Here is a 25,968-nt window from a genome sequence, read left to right on the forward strand (position 1 = left end):
CATTCCACTTGCAGCCCTTTATTTTGACAATCCGTAGCCTGATATACGAGGCTGTAAGGAGACTAGATTAACCAGCACAGTTATTTGTCAGTGTCAGGTCTTTCAGTCAATGCGTGAGAACGCTCAAAAGATGCTTGAAATAAAAGACTTCTAGCTTCGGTATATACTCTGCTAGGAAGCTATCATCTCTCTTCACAGTGACTGTTATGCTGTGCTGTGGAGAGTAAACAAAAAAAAGGGCATGCTCTAGATTTAAAATGTACAGCATCACCATCACTTGCGTGTAGTAGGCATGCCCTTTTTTAAGCCTCAAATGCCCATTGTCATATTCAATATATGGGACAAAGCTGAGCTCATTCTCATAATCAATCAAACGATGGTTTTCTTTCAGCGAGAAAGGGCATTTGATTTCAACTAGGCATTTGTTTCCATTGGCTACATGGATTCCATCAGGGCTGCAACATAGCCACGGCTGCTCCGGGTGTATTATAAGCCCGACCTGTAAAAAAAAGTAAAATATATAGCCTAAAACAAGTTCAATGAAAAACACCTGTACATTACCTCATAGATTGGACTTCCAAGAGCAATTGACAATTCTCTTCTAGCTTCAGCTTCTGTCATTTTGCCTTGAATACAACAGAACCACGCAATATATTAGTATAAAAACTAACGCTTTGCTTTATAAAATCATTCCAGCATTAAAATTTAAACCGTACAAAATATAGTTTAACACAAACTGGGAAACGACACCATGCATGTACAATTTTCTTGTATGCAGTTCATGCTGGTTAGCACCCAGTGCAAATAATTCTACCGTATGAGGTGGCTGCTGTTGAGAAGAACCTTGGTCTTGCCAGAGATTCCGCCAGGTCTTCAAAGTTTGCTGTGCGGGTTTTAATTCTGTGCGCACTGCTACTTGTCCCACGAACCCGTCGTTCTTGATGCCACCTGTGGTGAAATGTGAATCGATCATTAATAAAAAAAACGAGAAAACTGGCCGGAAAAAAGTGGGGAAAACTCCGCTCGCAAACCTTGCCGATGCTGCCTGACCTCTCGTCATTAGAGCGATTTCAGTGATTTCGTCAGCATTTTTCCTGACTGACTTATCAAAAAAGGCTTTATCCTTTTCGGAAAGGGGCATTTCGCACCTTTTCAATCTCAGCGGCAACACATCAACGACTTCCATCGCAGTGAAAAGCTTCCTTTTACCGCCCAAGCTACCGCCCAAGCATTCTCTGATGAGCTCAGCTTCAACAGCTGTGCTTTCAAAAGGGAGCGCAACAGCGCACTTCTCTTCCTTTGAGCGCGCCTCTTTTTCCTGCAGGGCAGGCACAAGAGTGCAGTTCAGCTTCGAAAACTTCGCGAGTGCGCTAATTGGGTGCAAAGCCCCAAGAACTGGAACCGGCAGGGGACGACCTGCAGGAATAATGAAAATGAAAACATACTGTCTTACGAAAGCAAGTAGTCGCGCCAGAAGTAATCTTACTTGCGAATAGTTCCCGCACAGATTTTTTTGTGTCTAGCGTAGGGCGAGCGGTAGGCTTCCGCCAAGTACACGGCAGGTCTGTGCACGACACGTGCTTGTAGTTGTTGACAAACACAGCTAACGCGGCTCCGTGCTTACACCAGCCCCGGCGACCAGCCTTGCAGCTGCAGCTGGCATCCGTGATAAATCTGGGGTTTGCGGACAACTGAAGAAAAAACTTGCGTGTTAATAAAAATAACAGATATAAAAATTAAGCTTACCTGAAGCCGGACTTCGTACACCGCTGTCTTCATTTGCGCCGCACATTTCCCGATGACTTCGGATGGTGCCGCTGAGGCCACGATCTCTTCCCTCACAGCATATACGTGATTGCTGTCATAAAGGTGGCGACCACGAAACAAACTGGTTCTTTTGAAGTATGCGTCGATATTTTCAATTCTTTTAAATCCGCAGTACAAAACGCGCGCCTCGCCTTTCGCAGCCATCGTGTATCTGGCTGGGAGAGCTGGACTAGCTGGACTTACGCGTAACGCCTGCTGCGCCCGTTGGTGGCGCTCGTTGTACCGGACAGTGGCGCCACCATACCAGCGCACGAGGACTATAGTCATGTGATGCATTCATTCGTGTTCACTGGTGAAATTCAGAAATGGAGAGACGAGTATTCAGGTATCTTTATTACAGTGCCCTGTTGAACTCCAAATGCCCACATTTTATCTACACTTTCCAAAGAGAGCTGTTACTCCAGCACCACCCAACAATCAAAGCGTCATAGAACACCGCAACTAGCGTAATAGGCATGTGACGCCTCTGATTATAAGCGGCTACTGCGCCTCAGTGTCAGTGGGCTGAGCGACGACGCAAAGCGGAATCCACGTAATTATTTGCGAACTAAAAATCATGTCAGCGGCGGCCCTCAGTCGACTAGCGCCTCCATGAGGCACGCAAACAATGGGCTTCTTCGATTAACCGCGCTCGGGCAGCCCGCTGGCCATGGAGGAAAAAAAACTAAGGAGGGAGCGTGACGTCACGCGGCCAGCGTTCGCAAGCCGAGTTGTTTTGAAGTCGTTTTCTCCCTCAGTTTTTCGCTCTCCGAGGCAGTCCTTTATGTTTTGATTCAGGTATGTTTTAGTGCGCGCGTATGCGCGACCCGCGGCGCGGGCGTATACAGCAAGGAAGTTGATCTACAGTTAGTCTGCCGCGCTAATCGGCGCATGCGCGCGTTCAGCGGGGCTAGACTTTACCGTACGTTATCACGTGGTGTGATCACGGGGGGACACACTCTCTTTTTTTTGCTATATCTTTACTTGTTTAGACTAGGCTTCAAGGCTGTCGCCGGACGCTCCCTCCTTAGTTTTTTTTCCTCCATGCCGCTGGCGGCCCGCAAGTTCGCCTCTGACAGGAAAACACATCATGATCACGTGGGCTGGCGGCCACCGGAACCAGCCCACCGGCAATCACGGCGGCAAGCAAGTCGCGGATCACGGAGGGCAGATGCTCTCTCTAGCTTCGCGTTCTGCGTCTCACGCGCGAAAGGTAGGAATCGGCTGCTTGGTATCGAAAACAACGATTCGCAGTTATTGAGGGCTGCGTGCCGCAGTCTGCAGAACATGCAGCTGATCATGCTCGCACTCGTATACATCGGCAACGACAACGCGAGCGTGTGCCTTCGGTGCACTGTGTAGCTTCAAGCATAGGACGGAAAAACTGCCCGTGCGTTGTTTATCAAACGACAAGCCGTACTCTCGGATTATTGCGTGTTTGCTTACTACGCAGTAAGTATATATGACTGGTATGACCGCCGACGATCGACCCTGGTGGACTCTGCTGTGGTCGTTCTACGCTGGTAACCTGCTTCCTGTAAGCTGTAAGCAGAAAAGAATCGGGATACGTTCGTTCAACTGTAGTCTGTCGGCCGCCGGCTTTTGCTGCGGGCAAGGAACGCATAATCTCGGCAAAAGCGCATATCAGCTTGTTGAACGTCCACCCAGAACAAGCGGGTGCACTGTATAAATTTAGCTGGCGCGTCGTTTCTGTAATAATACAGCTTTACAGCAGAGAACTGGCACTGGAATGAAAGGCGCTACAATAAAGCCCTGCGTGTCGGCGCCTCACGTTCTGCGTGTGTTTGCATGACGATCAGCGCTAGAGCTCATTTTTATCTCTTTTTAAATGAGCCAAACGCGAGGAGGTGCATGCCTAGGGTAATCCTCAGATATTTTTAGCATATGTGGCAGAAGGCCCGAGCATGAAGCTGTACAACAGTTTTTTTTTTTTATTCGTGAAGTCTGCCTGTACAACAGTACAACAGTTGGCGACGACAGAATCAGCACTTCGTCGGCGCGACAATTATTGCCCGCAGAGATGTCTCGAGCAATGTGCTCGTGAGGGCTTTTAATAAAGGACATGTTTCAGTCAAGCGTTTTTCAAAGCATATCCACTTTAGCACTGCGCCAAACGCAACGAAGACCATACGCTCCCGTATCGCGCTCAACCAACACTTCGTGAAACACGTTCAGCACATGCATATATGCGCGCGTCTGAACGCGTACTCGGAACTGGAATCCGGTTGCTCTCGTGAAAGGCCTCGAACACCATCGCAATATCCGCCGGGCGCACGAAATTAACAGCCGAAATATTTTGTGAATCAGCTGGTATGCGATCGTAATATGAAGCGAGCAATTGTGCTTGCGAGGTGGTGAGACGATCGAAATATGATCGCGCATACGCACGCAAAACATATCAATAAACACCGAGAACTACCGCAAAAGGTGCCATTGCAGGCGACACAGTCGATATGCACCGTGGCCTAGTCGAAGCAAGCGCCTGCATCGCGCAAAACATCGCATGAAGAACCGCGGTCCTTCTAGTCCTTATCAAAATGGCCGCGCGAGCTTCTCGCTACCGTACACCTCTCTGTCGTCTGCTAGCTGCCCGAGCGCTGCCAGCACAAAATCGTCCTGGCGAGTCTGGCCGTCGGCTGGCAGCCCGAAACCGCCCAGCCAGAGAAAAACGAACGCGTTCCGGGCAGCCACCGGAAGTGGGCGGAGCAACCCGAGAAAATCGAGCGCGCTCGGGCAGCCCGCAAGCAACCCGCGGGCTGCCAGAGGCGGATAATCGAAGAAGCACAATGTCGACATGTGCTTGGGCCGAATAAGACTGCCACGCTACTTGTTCACCCAGTTATGTCGCCTTATACACGATGTATGGTGGTCGACGTACTGTCATAGGCAAAAGTAACAGGCACCTCTCTCGTGTTTCGACGGCTTGCCGCTCTCCATGAGGGCCGCCACCTGACGCAACCCTTCTAGTCTAGAGACCGGCGCACTAGGCCTGTCTCGACAGTAGGAAGGCTTCGTCACGTGGCGGCCCTCATGCAGAGTGGCAAGTCGTCGAAACACGGCGGAAGTGACCTTTTCTGCCCTTGACTGCACATGTTGAGGCTGGCACGACATTCTTGGAGGTCACCCAGAACGCCAACGAAGACCACACCATAAAGGTACACTTGTGTCGTCATTCCATCTAGTTGAATACGTCGTGTGTAAGGGGAAAATTGTCAACAAATCGCTTAAAAACGTCCGTGGCGTGCTTATGAGCACGCCATGGAGGGTGCATTTTAGCGATCATAAGCCACTGGTCGCCATCACTCCTTAAAACCCGAATTAATACATGCTCGTCTTTTACCTTCAATGGCGATTCCCTTAAGCAATTTCTCTTGTAGGAATGATCGTTCATGCTCCGTCGCAGCCGTTCTCAATACTTGATTCAGGAGATGATGGCTTCTAACCTCGCACATAGCGTCACATCACACTGTCCGCCACCCCAGACCCCAACGACACATTGCAGATGTTGATATCTTACACATGGTGTAAAGTGAATGTTAAATGTAATATCACCTTCGAGAAACTGGTATAGCATATCTTGCATATGAACATCAGCTCCTTTGCGTAAAGAAAAAGCTCACATACCGCAGCATTTTTGCTTATTGACCTTATAGATACGGACGATTTATATGACAGCGCGTTGTTCTTCACTGCAGCTAATTGATGGAAGTGTTGCAATGCTATTTTTCCGTTACGAATCCGCAGAAAATGCATTATCTAAAGTGAAGAAATTTAGCTTTTCACTTAACGTGCCAAAAAAAATTAAATTTACTTTTTGTTGCATGTTTTCCTGAAAGAAAAAAAAAAGTCGCTGCGACAAAAAATGAAAGGAAATGGTGGCAGCCGCTCATACGCGTATGTGCAGGTAGAAAAGCCTTCGGAGCACCTCGAACAAAACAGTTGTTAAAAAGTCTATTAAGTAATTGTGTGCTGTTCCACTTATTGAATGGACTGTGCGAAGACATTGTTTTAATCATAGTTTACCTTTTCCGAGACACATTATCACAAAGAGGCACATCTTGCTCAAGCCACTGAGAGCATGCGCTACCTAACTTGGTCACTCTAAACACAGAGCCCACCCAAAGCATCGCGCAATGTACAGAAATGCATTACCACACCTTTATGTTGTGCAGAGTACGTCAAGAACAACTATCTCCTCGCAGGTCAGTAATTCGTAATATCTCGAAGTAGATCATGTCACAAAAGCAGTAATGATTCACTCGTAAAGCTTGAGGACAATACCATGCAACTATGCAGCCCACCCGCAATCACTGGCTTGAAACTGAACAGCGTCATGTTGACCGGTAGTTTCCTGGAGAAGGAATGCAGTTCGGAATGGGAGCATGTCCAGAGCACACTTCGTTTCCCTCGGTGTAACTGTCGTCTGCACTGCCGCGTCTGAGTGAACCGCCTTCGATCCTTAGGCTCGGCACCGCACTGTTGCATCCGCCGCACCGACCGTGTTCTGCGCACACTCGTGACACGACGCGAATGGGTCCGCGCATGTCGACGAGCAGCGGTATCCTGCCGACGGTGAAGAAGGACAGGCGATGTCTTCGCGGCAGCGGTTGAATTCCATGCCGCGCGGGAAGTGTACACCAGGACGCGCTGGAGTGCACCTGAGCACGCTTCTTGCACTGGGGTAAGCAGGACATATTCTGTCCCATTGTCTTGATTTCCCTGCGAAGGCTTCACTCGCGAGACCTTGCACGTTTACAGCCTTCGTCTCCGATGAAGACCACGTCTCTTCCTTTGTAAAATTATTCAGGCAGTACTGAGAGGTATTCACTGTTTGGATGAGTTGCCTAGCGGAGTTATCTACAAAGATGTCTTGCACCTGTAGTAAGAAATCTGCGAAGCTAATATTCTTTCATTTCAGAGTGCGTTGCAGCAGTAAATCTTCGTCGGATCTTGCATGGTGTGAGGGACTACATTTGGCCTGTGCGGATAATAGAAGTATTTCGCTTGTTTCAAGGTTCCTTTAGGGGAAGCTACCAAAGTGCAAGCCAGATGTATGCTCGTCGACAGTGTTACCCAAGACGGCGGAGGGATTTGCATTATCAGAATGCACACCCAGCTTGTCATCGCTTGGAATCAGCATACATCAATAAACCTAATGAGCCCGCATTTCAACACCACTTGCTATGTCACGACACATCACAGTACGCTCGCAGTCTATGCCCCAGAAAAGCACAGTCACGAGTGCTCTCTCTCTCGCATTATTTTTCAAAATTTGTATTGCAAAATAATACGACTGTAGCGCGCTCAATCACACCTTTGATTTCACTTGCGTTCCACGGGAACAGGTCGCAAGCCAAATCACTGAAAGTACCTTCTGCACGTTGTTGATTTCTCAGAACCGTCAAGGGGCACTACATTGTTAGATTTCACAACACTCTGATGAAACGAAGTTGATGGGAACGCTGCACAGGATCCATTGTTCCACGCTGAAGCCTCACAACCTGTGGACGCCACTCTCGACAGCGGACAGCATTCAGCGGCATCAAAGTCAGCACAGTTTCAACGGAGAGCAAAAACCCACAGTCCTCTTGAAATTAAGCGACGTGCACAACGAAGGGTCATCCGGTGAATTGCTCATTCTCCATCTCCTGGTCATTAGCGGCGAGAGTTCCACTGCAGCACCATACTCGACAGAAAAGCATCTTCCAATGCGTCTACGCCTAGATGACTAGATCGTCGTAATTGCTCACCACTAAAAGGCGGCACGCACATTCATAAGCCCGTGGGCTCTCACAAACATACATTTCATCACACTCTTCGTTAACCGCAGCGCATCCCGACGGTTCTTTCAGGACATACGTGCGAGACCAGGAGCGATGTTGTTTTCCGCACCTCGCTGAACCTGCCTTCGCGTGCGAGCAACTTTCGGCACTGATGCAGTTCGGCTCACGCTACAACATTTCTGTTTACGTGCAGGACCTTCCACCCCCGCGAGACCACACACTGGCCAATCGATGCACTTTTTTCTCCATCTCCCACGCAGGCGTTTGTTGCCTTGGACACGGTGCGTCACAGTACGGTCACTCATTTCGGAAAAGGCGTGTGTGCAAACTTTTCCAATCAATTTGTGGCACTTGGGCGCGGTGTTGCTTTGCCGCTAGTCGCTTCTACGAGAGTGGCAAGACGTGTTTTCGCTATCGTGATCATGGGAAGATATAGGGCGCAGTCATATGTTATGCATGCCGCTTATTCTACCTCTCGGCTCCTTTGCGACTACCCGACGGGTTCGTCTCACGTCGTGGATGGAGCTGACGGCTTGCGTCTGTGCTTTTTACCTGCGAGGGTCTGCTCGAATCAGGCTTTTCGACCAGACCTTTGGCCGTTCATAGCAAGCGTATGCGACCTTAAAATGTGACACACCCTTTCTTGTGCACAGGCTTGCCGTCAGGCCACTTAGAGTGACAACAAAAACAGGCTGAAAGTGATTACTTTAGGGCTCCATTTCTTAAGGTAAACTCAAGAAGAACTCTAGTTTGGGCTAGTTGGTTAATGATTCAACAGGAAAATGGCGCAAAAGACGTGGACAAAAGAGACAAACACGACAGGACCAGCGCCAACTTACAACTGAATTTTATTTCGCACCAAACCCGCCTTTATGTAGGCCAACACGCCCTAACATCCGTGTAATCACGCACAGGCAGTAGAAAAGATCACAGTAAGATATCTAGCACATGAAGCGCAATAGCAACCACGTAACATACTATCATTTCTAAAAAAACCCCCCCACAAAAAACAACCAACAAAAGAATAGCAAACAACACTAAAACGGTCATGGCCAAGCAACTCTTCAACACCAAAAACGATACACACTCATGAGTGATACCAGATGACCAACAAGAAACGTGGAAAAAAAGGTGAAGAATGAAGCGTTAAGACCAAAGCAGTGTCAAAGGTAAAAAAAGGTTGAAATGGATGAAGAGTGCAAACCTTAAAAATTGGAAACCAAAAACCTGCAGCCACATGAATGATAACCGATGACCAACCAGAAAAAAGATGGACGCGAAGCTGAGACCAAAGTCGGCGTCAAAGGTATAAAAACGAGAAAAAAATTGGAAACGAACAACCAGCAGCCATATGAATGATAACCGATGACCAACAAGAAACATGAAAAAGGATGAATGCGGAGCTCAGACCAAGGTCAGCGTCAAAGGTGTAAAAAACGAGAACAAAAACCGCGCAAAAACCGCACATCGTCAAAAAAATCGTCAAAAATTGCAACCAATGCCAAAGGAAAGAGCGTGCACAACAAAACAAAACGAAGAGCCTACAGAAAACTTTCTAGAAAAGTGTACTCCTCGTTGCTAAGCGTAATGGATGGCTTGCTGATGCATCTGCTCCCTTCTTTCCTGATGTAAAAGGCTTCGACCACCTCTCTCTCAAATCTGTCCTTCCCACTCCTCAAAAAAATAGTTTTCTCGAACTCCGGACGGCAACCCCTGCAGGCTTTGCAATGATCCACTAGAAAGCTTCCTTCGTTATTCCGCAGATTCCGGCAGTGCTCGCTGGCTCGCTCATTAAAACATCGACCAGTTTGGCCAATGTAGCTGAGCCCGCAACTTAAGGGAATCTGGTAAACAACCCGCGTCCTGCACCGTGTGAACTTGTTTTGATGTTTCACAGTACAAGCCGGTTGTTTTTTCCCGTTAGTCATTGCGCAAAGCTTAGAAAGTTTGCAGGGGGCTGAGAATGCGACCTGAACATTATGTCTGCCTGCTACTTTTTTAAGGTTGTGTGAAACCTTGTGGATATACGGTATTACTGCCACACGGTTGCGTGAAACCGGATCTTTGCTTTTAGGACCTTGCTTCAGCTTCTGCAGTATGGCTTCACACACGGAAGTAACCATACAAGAGGGGTATCCTGCTACTTTTAACCGCTGAACTTGAGCACTGAAACTGGACGAGACCATATGGGGGCATGATTTGTTCAAAGACGCTTGCAAGGAGTTCGAAACAATTGCCCGCTTCACAAGCTTCGAATGAGCACTGTCAAAGGGGAGCAAACCTTTCTTTGAACGCGGATTGTACATCCAACACAAGCCATCTTTGCAAAACCGTACCCTAAGGTCCAGGAACTGGAGTTCGCCATTTGTCGGGACCTCCTTAGTAAAACTGAGGCCTTGGCTGTGTTCTGAAAACACGGACATAGTCCTTGCGACCGCAGCGTCTAGCTCATGCTCAGAAGTGTCTTTAAGGATAACTAAGAAATCGTCAACATACCTATGTACAGAGACTACGTGCGGATCAACAAGGTGGCATCTGATGTCAGCTCCTACAATGGAGAGAAAAATATCACAAAGGGCGGGAGCTACAGAGGAGCCAATGCAGATTCCTTTCTTCTGAACAAAGAATTTTCCATCAAACAAAACAGCAGTCGAACTTAGGTAAAATTCTAACAAAGAAATGAAATTGTCAACGCTTACTCCTGCTGCATTTTGAAAAGGGACTTCGCCGGTGGACTGGATGGTTTCCCTGACAGCCTTTAAAAGTCCTTGATGGGGAACGGAATAAAACAGCTCTTCAATGTCGATGGAAAACCCTGTGTAGTGCTTGGGGGGCAAAGACTCCAGGTGGTTTTGCACCTCGCACGAACTGCGCACAAGAAACGGGTCCTTGCCTACCAGGCGTCCAAGGTGGGTTTGAAGGTAGCTACTGACAAGACGTTGCCACGTCCCCCTTTCCGAAACGATGGTGCGTAGCGGTAAACCAGGCTTGTGGGTCTTCACGGTGAAGAAAACTTCCAGAGACCTTCCTTTTTCTTCCTGGGCCAGCTTTTTTATGCCCTCTAGGTGCATGTCTTCTAGGATCTGAAGAGCCTTAGTTTTTTGCTTCCGCACTTTGAACGGTACCTGCTTGAAGTTCTTATGTATTGCAGCTAAAGCCTTGTCACGAAATAAACCGGACGGCATAACTGCAAAGCCACCCTCCTTGTCAGCCTGCAGCACAATGAGGTCCTTGTCTTTGAGAATGCTTGATATCTTCTGTAGATGCAGTTTTTCTTTTGGAAGACTGCGATTAACGCTCGTCTTCAAGGAGGCAACACCGTCGCTTATGATCCTGTCTTTTTCTTGGTCCGCAGCATGGCTAGCCACCCGTCTAACGAGGCCTAAAAGTTCCTGACGCTGTGCAGAAGGTGCGAGGCTGAACTTTGGTCCTTTTTCTAAAACCCGCTCGACCTCTTCTGGCAGCTCTGCTCCTCCTAGCACCGTCAACGGGTGACGGTGCTAGGAGGAGCAGAGCTGCCAGAAGAGGTCGAGCGGGTTTTAGAAAAAGGACCAAAGTTCAGCCTCGCACCTTCTGCACAGCGTCAGGAACTTTTAGGCCTCGTTAGACGGGTGGCTAGCCATGCTGCGGACCAAGAAAAAGACAGGATCATAAGCGACGGTGTTGCCTCCTTGAAGACGAGCGTTAATCGCAGTCTTCCAAAAGAAAAACTGCATCTACAGAAGATATCAAGCATTCTCAAAGACAAGGACCTCATTGTGCTGCAGGCTGACAAGGAGGGTGGCTTTGCAGTTATGCCGTCCGGTTTATTTCGTGACAAGGCTTTAGCTGCAATACATAAGAACTTCAAGCAGGTACCGTTCAAAGTGCGGAAGCAAAAAACTAAGGCTCTTCAGATCCTAGAAGACATGCACCTAGAGGGCATAAAAAAGCTGGCCCAGGAAGAAAAAGGAAGGTCTCTGGAAGTTTTCTTCACCGTGAAGACCCACAAGCCTGGTTTACCGCTACGCACCATCGTTTCGGAAAGGGGGACGTGGCAACGTCTTGTCAGTAGCTACCTTCAAACCCACCTTGGACGCCTGGTAGGCAAGGACCCGTTTCTTGTGCGCAGTTAGTGCGAGGTGCAAAACCACCTGGAGTCTTTGCCCCCCAAGCACTACACAGGGTTTTCCATCGACATTGAAGAGCTGTTTTATTCCGTTCCCCATCAAGGACTTTTAAAGGCTGTCAGGGAAACCATCCAGTCCACCGGCGAAGTCCCTTTTCAAAATGCAGCAGGAGTAAGCGTTGACAATTTCATTTCTTTGTTAGAATTTTACCTAAGTTCGACTGCTGTTTTGTTTGATGGAAAATTCTTTGTTCAGAAGAAAGGAATCTGCATTGGCTCCTCTGTAGCTCCCGCCCTTTGTGATATTTTTCTCTCCATTGTAGGAGCTGACATCAGATGCCACCTTGTTGATCCGCACGTAGTCTCTGTACATAGGTATGTTGACGATTTCTTAGTTATCCTTAAAGACACTTCTGAGCATGAGCTAGACGCTGCGGTCGCAAGGACTATGTCCGTGTTTTCAGAACACAGCCAAGGCCTCAGTTTTACTAAGGAGGTCCCGACAAATGGCGAACTCCAGTTCTTGGACCTTAGGGTACGGTTTTGCAAAGATGGCTTGTGTTGGATGTACAATCCGCGTTCAAAGAAAGGTTTGCTCCCCTTTGACAGTGCTCATTCGAAGCTTGTGAAGCGGGCAATTGTTTCGAACTCCTTGCAAGCGTCTTTGAACAAATCATGCCCCCATATGGTCTCGTCCAGTTTCAGTGCTCAAGTTCAGCGGTTAAAAGTAGCAGGATACCCCTCTTGTATGGTTACTTCCGTGTGTGAAGCCATACTGCAGAAGCTGAAGCAAGGTCCTAAAAGCAAAGATCCGGTTTCACGCAACCGTGTGGCAGTAATACCGTATATCCACAAGGTTTCACACAACCTTAAAAAAGTAGCAGGCAGACATAATGTTCAGGTCGCATTCTCAGCCCCCTGCAAACTTTCTAAGCTTTGCGCAATGACTAACGGGAAAAAACAACCGGCTTGTACTGTGAAACATCAAAACAAGTTCACACGGTGCAGGACGCGGGTTGTTTACCAGATTCCCTTAAGTTGCGGGCTCAGCTACATTGGCCAAACTGGTCGATGTTTTAATGAGCGAGCCAGCGAGCACTGCCGGAATCTGCGGAATAACGAAGGAAGCTTTCTAGTGGATCATTGCAAAGCCTGCAGGGGTTGCCGTCCGGAGTTCGAGAAAACTATTTTTTTGAGGAGTGGGAAGGACAGATTTGAGAGAGAGGTGGTCGAAGCCTTTTACATCAGGAAAGAAGGGAGCAGACGCGTCAGCAAGCCATCCATTACGCTTAGCAACGAGGAGTACACTTTTCTAGAAAGTTTTCTGTAGGCTCTTCGTTTTGTTTTGTTGTGCACGCTCTTTCCTTTGGCATTGGTTGCAATTTTTGACGATTTTTTTGACGATGTGCGGTTTTTGTGCGGTTTTTGTTCTCGTTTTTTACACCTTTGACGCTGACCTTGGTCTGAGCTCCGCATTCATCCTTTTTCATGTTTCTTGTTGGTCATCGGTTATCATTCATATGGCTGCTGGTTGTTCGTTTCCAATTTTTTTCTCGTTTTTATACCTTTGACGCCGACTTTGGTCTCAGCTTCGCGTCCATCTTTTTTCTGGTTGGTCATCGGTTATCATTCATGTGGCTGCAGGTTTTTGGTTTCCAATTTTTAAGGTTTGCACTCTTCATCCATTTCAACCTTTTTTTACCTTTGACACTGCTTTGGTCTTAACGCTTCATTCTTCACCTTTTTTTCCACGTTTCTTGTTGGTCATCTGGTATCACTCATGAGTGTGTATCGTTTTTGGTGTTGAAGAGTTGCTTGGCCATGACCGTTTTAGTGTTGTTTGCTATTCTTTTGTTGGTTGTTTTTTGTGGGGGGGTTTTTTTAGAAATGATAGTATGTTACGTGGTTGCTATTGCGCTTCATGTGCTAGATATCTTACTGTGATCTTTTCTACTGCCTGTGCGTGATTACACGGATGTTAGGGCGTGTTGGCCTACATAAAGGCGGGTTTGGTGCGAAATAAAATTCAGTTGTAAGTTGGCGCTGGTCCTGTCGTGTTTGTCTCTTTTGTCCACGTCTTTTGCGCCATTTTCCTGTTGAGACTTAAGGTAAACGACTGCCAACCAAAGATATGGTTGAGCCTTACACAGAATATACGCCCTTGTTACATGCAAAGGTTTTACCAGAACTGTAGTCGAGTTAAGCACTGGTCGACTTAAATTATTGTGTATGAAGGAGAGATAAAATAAGGGATGCGAAATTTGTAGGACATGAAACTCATTATGGGGAGCTAAAAGGATGTAGAGGAATGTATAACAAACTTTGTGACAACTCCAGCCATGCTGAGCATGTTGATCAAGGCACCTACACTGGAAACACGAATATGCCTATAGGGGAGTACAAAAAGAGTAGGCTCTCCCTAGGGCGCTCCCTTCTGTAAAAGGGAAGGCGCGCTAGAGTAGAGCCAACTCCCTTTTAACTCTTTTCTATTCAGAGTGTAGTTGCACGTTACATCCCATTGTGAGCTTCAGGGAAATCGCAGCACGGAAAATTGCAGCACATTGCAACATCGATGAAGTGTTCAATGTCAGTATTGTCGCTTATGACAAACTGCTCCTGCAGTCGAATAATTATTAATTAGTAACGAAACCGAAAATACCCGAAATCGTGGTTTGTTTTCGAAAACTACGAATTACATTCCACAGTTCGGAAGAACTTTTACCTCTTTGGAGAAGACAATAATCAACTTTTTCGGTTAGGCTTAGTTGGTCCATTGCGGAAGTGTCCAGAAATGAAGTAACGCAAAATATGCAAGTACAGAAAAGGAGCCCACATAAAACAGAAAGGGCGCTGCCTACCAGCTCCCAAGGAGTTTGCGAATCAGCACGACATATACTACAACCAGTGTCTTTGCTTTCTAGCATGTCTTGACTAATAAAATTTAGCATATGTTCTTTTCTTGTTGGCCTAATTTGTTAGCACATGCTGTCGCACCCCCCCCCCCCCCCCCCTTATTTTTATTTTTCCTGTCCGACAGAAACTTATTACCTCCATTTCTTTCCCTTGCCTCAACTAGGTCTCGGTTGACCATGATGCTAGTGTTGCATATATCGTGCTGGTTCGCAGATCAGTAGATAGGTGGTAGTCAGAGCTATACTATCATGTGTGTATTTGTTTCTTGTCTTTGATTAACTGCGCTCTTTTCCGCTACACAGCAATAGACTCCGATAGCGTTCAAAGACCAGAGGCTCTGTTGCGAGGGCTGTAAAAGGACGTAGGGTGCAGATAATAGTTATGTCTGATAGGGCCCTCTCAAGCTAGTAGCAAGGTACCAGAACCTCCCCAAAGTGCCTCAGCAAGTTGGCAGCTGTTCTTGGATAGGCAGAAACCGTGTACTCGGTTATGCAAAAAGAAAAGAAGAAATGACATTCGGAGTGCAACACCCCCAACGGCTTGCGTCGGAATGTGCTCGAAAAACTTAGTTGGACTCCTCATTCATTCATCTCATGCAAAGACCAGTATGTCGACTGAGAAATCATTGGACAACAACGGCTAAGATGTTAGCTACCGGGATTCAAACAGCGCTCTCTTCCTTGACCCTGTAAGTTCGCGACTGCTTCTGAGGCAGGCATTGGCTGTCTTTTTTGCATCACACTGCTCGTGAACCTCCATAGTCTTCTATACTTCGGTTTGTGCGCTGACACCCTGCAGCGCCCAGATCCACCATTACTTTTCGGGAGATCTCTCTCCTGTATCAAACCGCTCACGGCCGATACCCACCCCTCTGTAAAGGCCTCAAGAAAGCGGAGGAGCGTTGGTTCTTCGCCTCTACATCAACACGGTACTGTGCCCGGCAGTGCTTAAATATTTCAATTCGGCCTTTTCGGACGAGTGTCCACACTGTGGGGAAGTGTTTGCGGACACGTATCACATGGTTTGAGCATGCCCTGCCAATCGTGCTCTCTTCCACCCGACCCGAGAGGACAGGGAGGCTGCCCTGCTCGGCTGCTGAGCTCTCCCGGACCAACGAGCCCTGGTGAGAAGAGTCCGGGCCGCCGCGGAGGCCACAGGGGTCCCGGACTAGGGATCCCTCCTAGTGATTGTGAGGGCCGGGCCGTTCAGGCACGGTCCATGCAATACGTTCCTTGTACATAGTACAAATAAATGTTTTTACACCAGCCAGATCCACCATTACGGAAGACACAATTAGCTGCAATGCAACCAAAGACATCCTCTGGCAACAAATTCCACTTTCATGACGTTGGGGCAAGGAAATATGTTTTAGGAGATACGTAAGCTCTTTTTCTTTTTTTTTTCTTGAGGAGGGGGGAGTGAAGGGGATAGAAAGAGGAGATGACAGCGTTTTGCATACGTGGTCTTTACGGGCGCGCAAGTAAGAGGTTGCAGCAAATTATAGATCGCATGCGACAGCTTTCAATGAACATGTTTCCGCTGTTCGCTAAGAGGCTCCGAGCGAAATTCCTTTTTATTGCTGTAGTTATCCTGAGAACTGTTTACACAGCCACATCAGTCAGAAGCACTTGCAGCGATTAACGTAAAGTACTAAGCGCCATGACATGGTAGAGAGAGGGTGCGGTAGATGGTCCTTGGCGATCACAACATGAACAAGGGAGGGGAAAACCTCAGGTTGCTAGAGCCAACGTTTCGACAAGGGGACTTGTCTTCGTCTGGGCGAAGACAAGTCCCCTTGTCGAAACGTTGGCTCTAGCAACCTGAGGTTTTCCCCTCCCTTGTTCATGTTGTAAGCGCCATGACGTTACTGACGTTACGTTACTGAAGTTAAGTTACGTTACGTTACTGAGTGGACGGGTCTCACGCTGGATGTACAAACTGTGATATTAGCCTAATGCAAGCTCTATAATCTCCGCTGTTAACGTGGTTACGATACTCAGAAAGAAACTATGAGAACTACTCGCCCTGCAAACAACATTGTAATTATTATCTGACCGTTAGCCCGTAATAGTAACCTGGGGCACTATTACATTTTTTCAGCACATAGATTTCGCTAGTAAAGATAATATCCGCACAAATACCTGTGCATAACCATTAACCTTGACCGCAAGTTTCTACGCGTTTTGCATGGTCCTGTAGCTCCATACCCAGCAATTCTGGAGCAAAGCATTTTTAAGCGGAAAACCTTTTATGTACGCAATTTTTTTCATATAATGGAATATTTCATTATAACAATCAATATATCTGCAGATCACCCGACCGCAATCTTGAATTTTTTTTTCCTATTCACGTTTTTGCTATCGTCAAAAGCTTTCCCCGTTAGTTTTCTATGGCAGTCTTAACTCTTCAAACCGATCGATGGAAACACTTTAAAGCGATTGGATTGGATTGGAACAAACTTTATTTGTGCCTGATTTTTCTACATACGAAAAGAATGTACCGTCACTCTCAACATTTGAATAACACTTTCTTACAATTCTCATATCTTCAAAATTTTTGTCTAAGTTGGACATTTGAAGATTCATCCCTATCGCTACATTCGACAAAACAGCGTCCCCATCTGTGGATATCCAAGCATTCGACTTATTTCACACATACTAGGTCAGCATAAGGGAGTAATTACTCATTGGCATCCACCCGAGCGCAGCCATACGGCCACAAAGGAAAGCTGTACAGCTTTCTCAGAAACCTCGTAGTTAAAGAAAAATTCGTCCTGGTCCGGGGTTCGAACCCGGGACCACCGCTACACCGGAGCAGTCGCTCTACCAATTGAGCTAACCAGGACGGCAAGCTTACAGTAGGGCGAGAGCGAATTGATCAATAACTCGAAGTGGGAACAGTGTTGGTCAAATGTTTAGGGGACCAACACTGTTCCCACTTCGAGTTATTGATCAATTCGCTCTCGCCCTACTATAAGCTTCGGGCCTGGAGAGTGTGCTTTTCGGTAACCCGTTAGGAAATTCGTCAGTGCGTTATTAAGCTATATTTTCAGTTACTTGATATTCACTGGACGAACGCGTTTCATGAAACAGTTCTGTGGAGTGGTTTCGCCATGAAAAGGTGAAGTGTTTGTGACAGCCGTGAAGTTTTAAGCTTCGACAATTGAATCAATTCCGAAGCCTCTACGTGAGTTATGCGCACCATTTAGTGAGCCTATTAATCATAATCATAGAATTCTGTGAAGATTGCAGCACGCTCCATCAGAAAAGTTTGATGTAGAGGGTTCGAGTTTGAGCGGTGTAATAGGATATCTATGAAGCTCCGAAGCTGCATCGCTCCACAGGGGTAAGGATGAGAAGTCTGATCCCCTTCCAGAGGTTCTGCAAGGCCCCTACATCTCGGCTCGACACCATATACCATGAGCTGATGCAGCGTAAGCGTACGTTTGATGGTTCAAGACTTAACTAGCAAATACCCCTCATCATATAGTAACAAAACCAATCCATAGCAGCCTAAAATAGAGGTCAATAACTACGCGGTAAAAATTAATAGGAACGCTCCACTACGATTTACCTCAAGATACAGAGTGTAACTCCGGCAGATTAACCACTGAAAAAACATTACTCGCAACACGTTCCGCTTACACTCGTGAATCGTTAATACGACCAGCGTTAATATGGACGACTCCATTTATGGAGAATTTCTGGGGGCAACCAAACATTTTCGACGTATTTACGCCTCGCTAATATGGAACATTACTGTCCGGACGAAGACAGGGAGAACACGAACCGTTCCCATTAGGGCCGATGTATTTTTGTTTCGTTTGTATGGCTAGTATGACAAAACCTCCACTGCCCAGCATTTTGAGCGCAGGATACTAGAAGAATGTATTGAAACAGTGCAAATGGCGGAATGGCGAACCTTTCTTTTGTGATTTCATGCTTCATAGTACATTGTGCCTTTAGCCTCAGCCCCTTCTTAGGCAAGTGTCTAAGCAACAAATAAAAAGAAAGAAAGAAAGAAAGAAGGAAAGAAAGAGAGAAAGAAAGAAAGAAAGAAAGAAGGAAAGAAAGAAAGAAAGAAAGAAAGAAAGAAAGAAAGAAAGAAAGAAAGGAAGAAAGAAAGAAAGAAAGAAAGAAAGAAAGAAAGAAAGAAAGAAAGAAAGAAAGAAAGAAAGAAAGAAAGAAAGAAAGAAAGAAAGAAAGAAAGAAAGAAAGAAAGTTGTCTAAGTGACGCGCCTCACAGTTTTGATATCGTAAGAACGACGTATGCAAACTCCCTCTGCGGCTTGTGCCACGAAGGAAACCGCATTCAGCAGCTGTCGGCCGACTTAGTGCTGACATATAGTAGCGTGCTGTTGGTGAGATGCGAACAGTCGTAGTAGCAGTTTGGTCATTTAGCCAAGAGGTGCCATATGTCATTGACCGTTAGGCGTGTTAAGTGGAACCACATTACTTCAAGCTCAATGGCGACCTCCCAAAAATATGTATCAGTTCAACTTCGCTGGCCACCAGTATGTACGGAAGGAGACCTTAATCACAGCATGTTTTTAGTTTTTTTTTCTTGGCGATTTGTTATTAGGGACCACTCACTTCATGGACACTTACACTCGGGAACCAAGGTGTCCATATTAACGAGGTACCACTGTATCTGTTTTTGATAACGAAACGCGCAAGTTCGGTTTGCACCTCTACACTTTGGTTTACTATGTTCAAGAATGTAGCTTACTGTCATTTAGGCGTCCCCAGCCGGCCACGGTGACTCTCACGTCTGTGACGTTCATGTGGTTGGTTGGTATGCAGATGGGCTTCGTGTAGCGAGTGAACACCAACGGTCTCTGTACCTGCACAGTGGCCAAACTTTTGTTAGGGCATTTACAGGGCGTGTGAATTTCCCCTGCTGTCTTTACGAACGCATTTGCATGCATCGTTGCACATCAACCACTTGACAATGGCCACTGAAATTGATAAATGAAAATGTCTCTCTTAACACCGCTCTTGCGAAGTTCAGTGCAAGAAAATGTGAAGGTATAACCAACAAACTACGCAACATCGACCCGGCACGCCTTGCATTCAACACTTTAATAGCATGCCAAAGTGCTCAACTCATCACATCATGCTGTCTTGCAAACTCTAGCCATCCTCGTTCAGTACCTCGTTTCAAGCCCTGTAAGCTGCGGTGCCTTGCCACAAGCTTTCAAAGGTAACTGCAAGCGTTCCCTGCCCCACCATGAATATAAGCACTACTAAAGAGTGGAGCTAGTTTATACTCACTGAACAGCTACGGCATGGTAACTCACGAAAAAGACAGCAGAGAAGAAGACTGACTTCTCACAGAAGACCCGCCTAGTTACCACGTCCAAGCTATTCAACAAGCAGCAAATAGTGCAACTCTTCTTTGCTGATCAGCAATACTGACTCTATTTACTCATAAAAGCGAACGCTCGGCGCACATTAACCTCGCGGAGTCCTGTTCAGCGCGCACAGACGGGAAGAAGCAAGCTCAAAAATCAAACGAATTTGTACTTACGTCTTTTAGGGTATTGATTTGTGCCCCACTGTGTCGTCAGTGAGCGATGGATGCTGATAGTTACCTGATCTCTGCTGCCTCGCCGGCCCCTTCACGGATTATGGGTGTGCTTTAGAGCCGCTAATCTCCCTTTAAAATTGAGGATTTGCTACGTGGCGCTCAAGGGCCTTAGGAATGATAGCTACATGCCATGCCATAAACTCCATCCACAGTTATAAGAAAATCCTCCCGCCAAGAAATCCCCACTTAAGATTAAAGATTTGCTACGTGGCGCTCAGGGGTCCCATGAATGATAGCTACATGCCATGCCATAAATGCATCCACAATTATGAGCAAATGCTCTCACCAAGATGACATATGCGAAATATCATAAAGCGGGCCAACCGAAGAAATAAGCGACAGAAAACTGCTCAGCACAGTGTCACTTCAAGTAGATAGGAGCACGTACAGTGGAGAAGCCACGAGTTCAACATTCCTTCAATCGTTGGCCGCATGACATTTCTATATTAAGCTTCTTGCTGCTACAAACACAACTATTCTGTTCGAAAAGGAATCGACTGCGCATTCAGGCAGTAAGAACTGACGGCATCTTTCAAGCGATTTAAAAAAAAAATAGTCGGCTTCACAGTATAGCAAAGCAGTGAAAAATGTTTTCGAGGTGTACAGTGACCAATAAACCTTTTCACTAAACTACTCACTGCGTAACGGTGCCAGTATAGAGCACATTGCGAATATCTCAATTGTGAGAAATTCTGAAATTATGCTGTTCTTCCGTGAGAACGCCGTCCCATTGACTTATTGAGCTGCGAGTACTGAACAAACTAAGCACTCATATATATATCCGGTGTTACTAAGTCCAACACTCAAAAACATCAACTGCAGGCAAGGTTCAGTTTATTCTAGAGCACGCATTTCTGAGCATTTAGACCATCTTTACAGCATTATTATCTCCTAAACCCGCTTTTTATTTAGGAAAAATTCTTAAAATGTGTTCATGGCATTTGCATCAATTTAGACGCGATGGACCTCATCAGTGACGTTGCTGTAAAACCCCTTAATGGCAAGTTCTAAGCGGTATTTACAGTGTCCGCTGTTCAGCTCTACTTGGTCGCGTTGGCTCAACAGCAGGGGCAGCTTCTTCGGCCAACATGATGGAAATTAAAGGCGCACTGAAGAGGAATCTGAACTCGTATTTTTACCCTTGGAACTCGATCTACACGTTCCGAGCGTTCTTGGAAACCTCGAATTATTTCCCTGTGCGGCCGATTTCCCTAATTTAAATCAGATTAACGTCTTTTTTTTTTAAATCCCCGCAAAAGTTGTCAGGAGTCGACCAACCTTTCACCTACTTCCGTGGCGGCTTGCTGCTCTGCCATCGGCGGAGTGATACGTAGCCATCGGCGAAAGCAAAGAGTCCACACGTATTTTTACTTCCATGGGCCTAATTTGCAGCTGTGTAGACTCTGACTACACCTATTTATTCACGGGAACCTAAAATAAACTAAAAAAACCGAAAGCAATGTCGCCACACGATTGCATGTAAAGCACTTCATGTGTTGGTCGACTCCTCCCACCGTATGCGGGGAATAAAAAAAAAAGCCGGGAGCCGGACGTTAATCCGATTTAATTTCAGAAATCGGCCGCACAGGGCAATAAATCGCAGTTTCTAAGAATGCTGGGAACGTGTAGATCGAGTTCCAGCGGTAAAAGACGAGTTCAGATTCCTGTTCAGTGAACCTTTAATGCACACGAGTAGCTTAGTCATGCCAAAACTTCTATCAATGTACTCTATCAGTTCCCGCGTTTCGTAACCAAAGAAGCTCTGAAGAACGCACAAGTGGTTAATTGTGCTCTACGCACCTTATTCTACAGCCTGAGGCCATAAAGGTATTTCATGTTAATGTACCATTATTAACCTAAACCGCTCAACTTAAGAACGCAGCGACGTTTCCCCGTCAAAGGACCCCCTTCCAGCTATGACGGCGGCTGTTTCTCGTGGCCCTGCTATCGTGTCAATGCAGGGAGCAGCGCCACAATGTAGAGAGGGGTCTGTCCCGGACCACAGAGGGAAGGGATTATCCCCTTTCATCTACCACTCCCTTTTTTGCCACACTAGCAGGGTCATGAGAATCAGCCTACGTCACTGGCTAGAAGGCGCTCCTTTAATGGAGAAAAGTCTCTGCGCATGAGTTGTATCCTACTATAGAAAGAATACCCCCCCCCCTTTCTCTAAACAACGAAAAGCCATTGCGGACTTTACATACTGTTATGATGGCGATGTCATTCCTCTGCGTCGTGCTGTTGTAGTCGGTGTGTATTCGCACTTTGTCTATGTACAGGAAGTCACCCTTCAGTCGCTCAGTGCTCAAATAGTATGCCTTGATCCAATCAGGGTATGTGCGGTTCCTGCACCAATGGTGGGATGTCCGTTGCAGTAGGTTCTCATACAGTATCCACCGTTTTACAGATGAGAAATAACATCCATGGCGCTCTTTAGAAGACTTTTCCAGGCTTCAAATTTTAACAGCTTCACTATTTCACAAGTCAGTCTCTTGGGAAAGCCGTTCTCATTTTGCAGCTCAAGATATGTTTATTCTTACCGGTAAACGCAGCTCGCCGCTGTAAGGAGGTGTACCTCTGTTAGTAGAGTGGCGGCGCAGTACGACATCGTGGTAAAGTTTATCGCCAAAAACACCTGGTCGGTAGAATGGGGCAAGAAAGACGAGCCATTTCAGCGACAGTCATGGCATGTCAGTGCTGCACTCACGCTGCATCGTGAGAGTGATATAAAATGCGTTCCCCGTGACGCTTGATACATACTCTTTCTTGATGAAAGAGCACCGCGTAAACTTGGCCGCGTAAAGCGGACTTTGAGATGCGCACGGTACAAATCCAAGATGATCACACGTCAGGGTTCACTACTTTAATGCGCCTGCAGAGTTTTGTCAGTGTAGAACGTACCCAAAGCTAGAAAATTTTATTTCAGTAAAAATATTCAACAAGGTTTCTTAAGACTAGCTTTAACGGCCAGTACCTGACAACTTCCCGAAGTGAACAAGGGTTGCAGGGGAGCTTAATCCTGCTAGGCAACGTTTCGACAAGACAACTTGTCTGCCTGGGCTAAGTCCTCTGGTCGAAACTTGGCCTGCAGATTGAGGCTCCGACTCGTTTTTCGCGCATGTTGAGGGCTGTCGAAATTCCTAACAACTTTTCGTGTTTTTTTTTCATTTCACATGTTTCTATCCAGTCACACGTATAGTCAGGCTCGTCCACTTACCATCCAAGGATTTTCATCTCTCTGTCCAAGCTTGCCGTTCAGTAGCCTCGCCATAGGAAGTGTTTGTCCGCATACTATGAGAAAAATACAGAAGTAGCCCAAATACGAGCTTGGTTACCATACAATACTTGTCTTGCTGCTACATAAGGCTACATATTCGCGTCCTTGGTGGTGAATGTTTGTCAGAGGAACATGTTTTATGCAGTTGAGTTGTGACAAACAACCCGCTTGTGTGCTTTTTTTTGTGGGCGCTCATTTGATTTAACAGGTTAATTGCGCATAGAGGGAAACGTCTAAGTAACAAACGAACAACAAATTGATGTTTAAGCTAGCTCTAAGACTTCTCAGATTATTGCTCAATTTATAGGCGGCAAACGATCGTGTCGCACAACCCATATACGCAAAACAACAGCATGAACTTCCGCTCTGAGCACTGACTTCGGTGCTCCATCCAGGCATTGCTCGTCCTGTACATCGGGGAGCCAAGGCGTCATTAACATTGTCTGCACTGAGTCGGTATTGACTGTATTTCAGTTTGCCCTTTGTAGTGCTTTAATTCCAGTAATACACAAAACAAAAAATACCTATTAGAATGCTGTCAATTAATTTTTTGTTGGTAATATTAAGAGGTAACTTTTGAGCACATCTACATCCTCATTTCTTTGTGAAGCAATATCTTGCTTTGAAATTAAAAGCTAGCCTCACAGTGCACTGACGATATCCGAGATTTCCTTTATAAATAAATTACACTAAAACATCTCATGAGGTGAGACATGAGCAGTTAAAGCCCTGTTCTTTATTAAAAGCATTTGATTGGCTGCAAGTGAAGGCAGCGCCTGATCAGGTGGCCCGGTGTGCAGCAGAATGGAAGAGCAAACTAGCTGCTGACATTCATTTTGAGTCGTCCAGGTTGCGCTCTGTCTGCTAATTTATTGTATTCTGTGCCCCTTTAGAGCTTTTTTTACCCTTCAAGAGTTTCCAGCGCTCTACATTTTCCGGACTTATTCATGTGCAAATTATACTTAGCGTTATAATTTCAGTCGAACGGTAGTTGGGATCTTTATGAATCAGTAGAGGCTTATATCGTAACCGTTGCACTTGAGCCTAATTCGCCTGCGAAACTATTATGTCATCTGGCTGGCCTAAAAACGAGCTGGTCTCATGATTTTAAAACGTGCCATGACACGGAATAAAGAAAGGGACTTTAAGGAGAGCGAGGACGAGGCTTACACCACCTGTAATCCCTTTATCACTAAAGTAAATCCTCTCGACTGAAACTCGAGTTAGGCATGATTATTCGTTTTTCACGCATTGTATAGAGAAAAAAAATGGCTGTGGCTTATCTAAGGTTAAACCTGGATAAGCGGAAAGCTCCCGCTGCTTTACAGCCAACTCGCAAGCTACCACTTCTGGATCGGTGTTTCTGCGCCTTCCGACTGTTGCTTCTTCTACTCCTTCCATGGCGAGTGTCTGAGCCTGTTTTTGGGCAAGCGCGCCTTATATACCCCTCCTTTCAAATGTGCACTGCGCACGGCTGCGGCGAAAGGTCAAACGGTGGCGAGGATGGCCGCCTCTTCAATGGCCGTCGCCGCCGCTCACGCGTTGTCGCAACGCCTTGCGAAAGAACCTTCTCCTCTTGGGACTTGGGACGGCAGCGGCGACAGCGCGGCAGCGCGGCAGCGGCGAAGGGTAAAAGGTGGCGAGGAGGAGAAGCGGCGACGCTCAGACGACGGAGTCAGCGCGCGGCGGCGACGACGGCTGCGGTAGCTGCGGCCACCTGCGCTCCGCATGACGTCGCTCGGTTTCGCGCATGCGCATCTGTGGCTAAAATTGATCACGGTGCACGCCAGAACCGGTGTTGACGAGCCTAGTGAAGCTTTTCGCTTCAAAAGAGACGCCAGCCATTCTTGACGGCAGAGGGAATTTACTTACTCTTGGGGTTTATGGTGCACGCGTCGCCGTGAACCTGTAAGCAGAGAGTAGGCGCATACGCTGTTAACCTCCCGAGTGCCACTGTCTACGTTCTTGTTTGCAGATATGAAGTGTTGTGCGTGAACCAGAGCGTTTAGGAAAGCTATTGTACGGAAGAGGTTTTAGGGCTACTCTACGGCACTGAAAGGGGCAGTCGTCATTCATACAGTCTAGGGCGCTCGGGAGGTGCACTTCCTTGCAAACAAATACAGATTTTGTGGCAGCCTCTAGGGTCCAGCTGCAACGCTTGCACAGAAGTAGCGCCAGATAGCCTCGTAAACAAAGAAGGCACGAAAACTTTGCCCTGTAATGAGGGGCTGCTCTCTAATTTCGGTTTTTGTTACCAAGTGCGCACTGCTCAAGCGCTCTAGACAAGGCTGCTCACCACTGTACGTGCAGTCGGCAACAATACGTTTAGGGATGCGGCTGCATGCGAAGAAAAAAGTGGAAGGGTTTTAACGTATTTAAACCGAGTAGACGTGCGAAAGCATGCGTTCAGCCTGGTTGGCTCATGGTTTTGCTTTGCTTGGTCGTCGGCACGTCTGGCGACGATATTAGTT

At 46.7% G+C, this 25,968-nt stretch overlaps 1 protein-coding gene and 1 pseudogene across 1 annotated transcript in view; both read right to left on the reverse strand.

The window, feature by feature from the left end:
* The window catches only part of LOC149328687 (transmembrane protease serine 11D-like), a 50,055-nt gene that overhangs the window by 13,713 nt on the left and 10,374 nt on the right, over window positions 1-25,968 (reverse strand). The window contains exons 2-6 of the mRNA XM_089559632.1: window positions 25,370-25,403; window positions 23,438-23,511; window positions 22,761-22,855; window positions 22,425-22,566; window positions 19,360-19,474 (exon numbers count right to left, since the gene is read on the reverse strand). Of these exons, the coding sequence (XP_089415758.1) occupies window positions 19,360-19,474; window positions 22,425-22,566; window positions 22,761-22,855; window positions 23,438-23,511; window positions 25,370-25,403 (460 nt within the window). The remainder of the gene's footprint in view (window positions 1-19,359; window positions 19,475-22,424; window positions 22,567-22,760; window positions 22,856-23,437; window positions 23,512-25,369; window positions 25,404-25,968) is intronic.
* On the reverse strand, window positions 107-1,779 carry LOC149328690 (uncharacterized; annotated as a pseudogene).

Source organism: Amblyomma mixtum, chromosome 9, assembly GCF_055824585.1.
Source record: "Amblyomma mixtum isolate Tamu chromosome 9, ASM5582458v1, whole genome shotgun sequence".
Classification (NCBI taxonomy): domain Eukaryota; kingdom Metazoa; phylum Arthropoda; class Arachnida; order Ixodida; family Ixodidae; genus Amblyomma; species Amblyomma mixtum.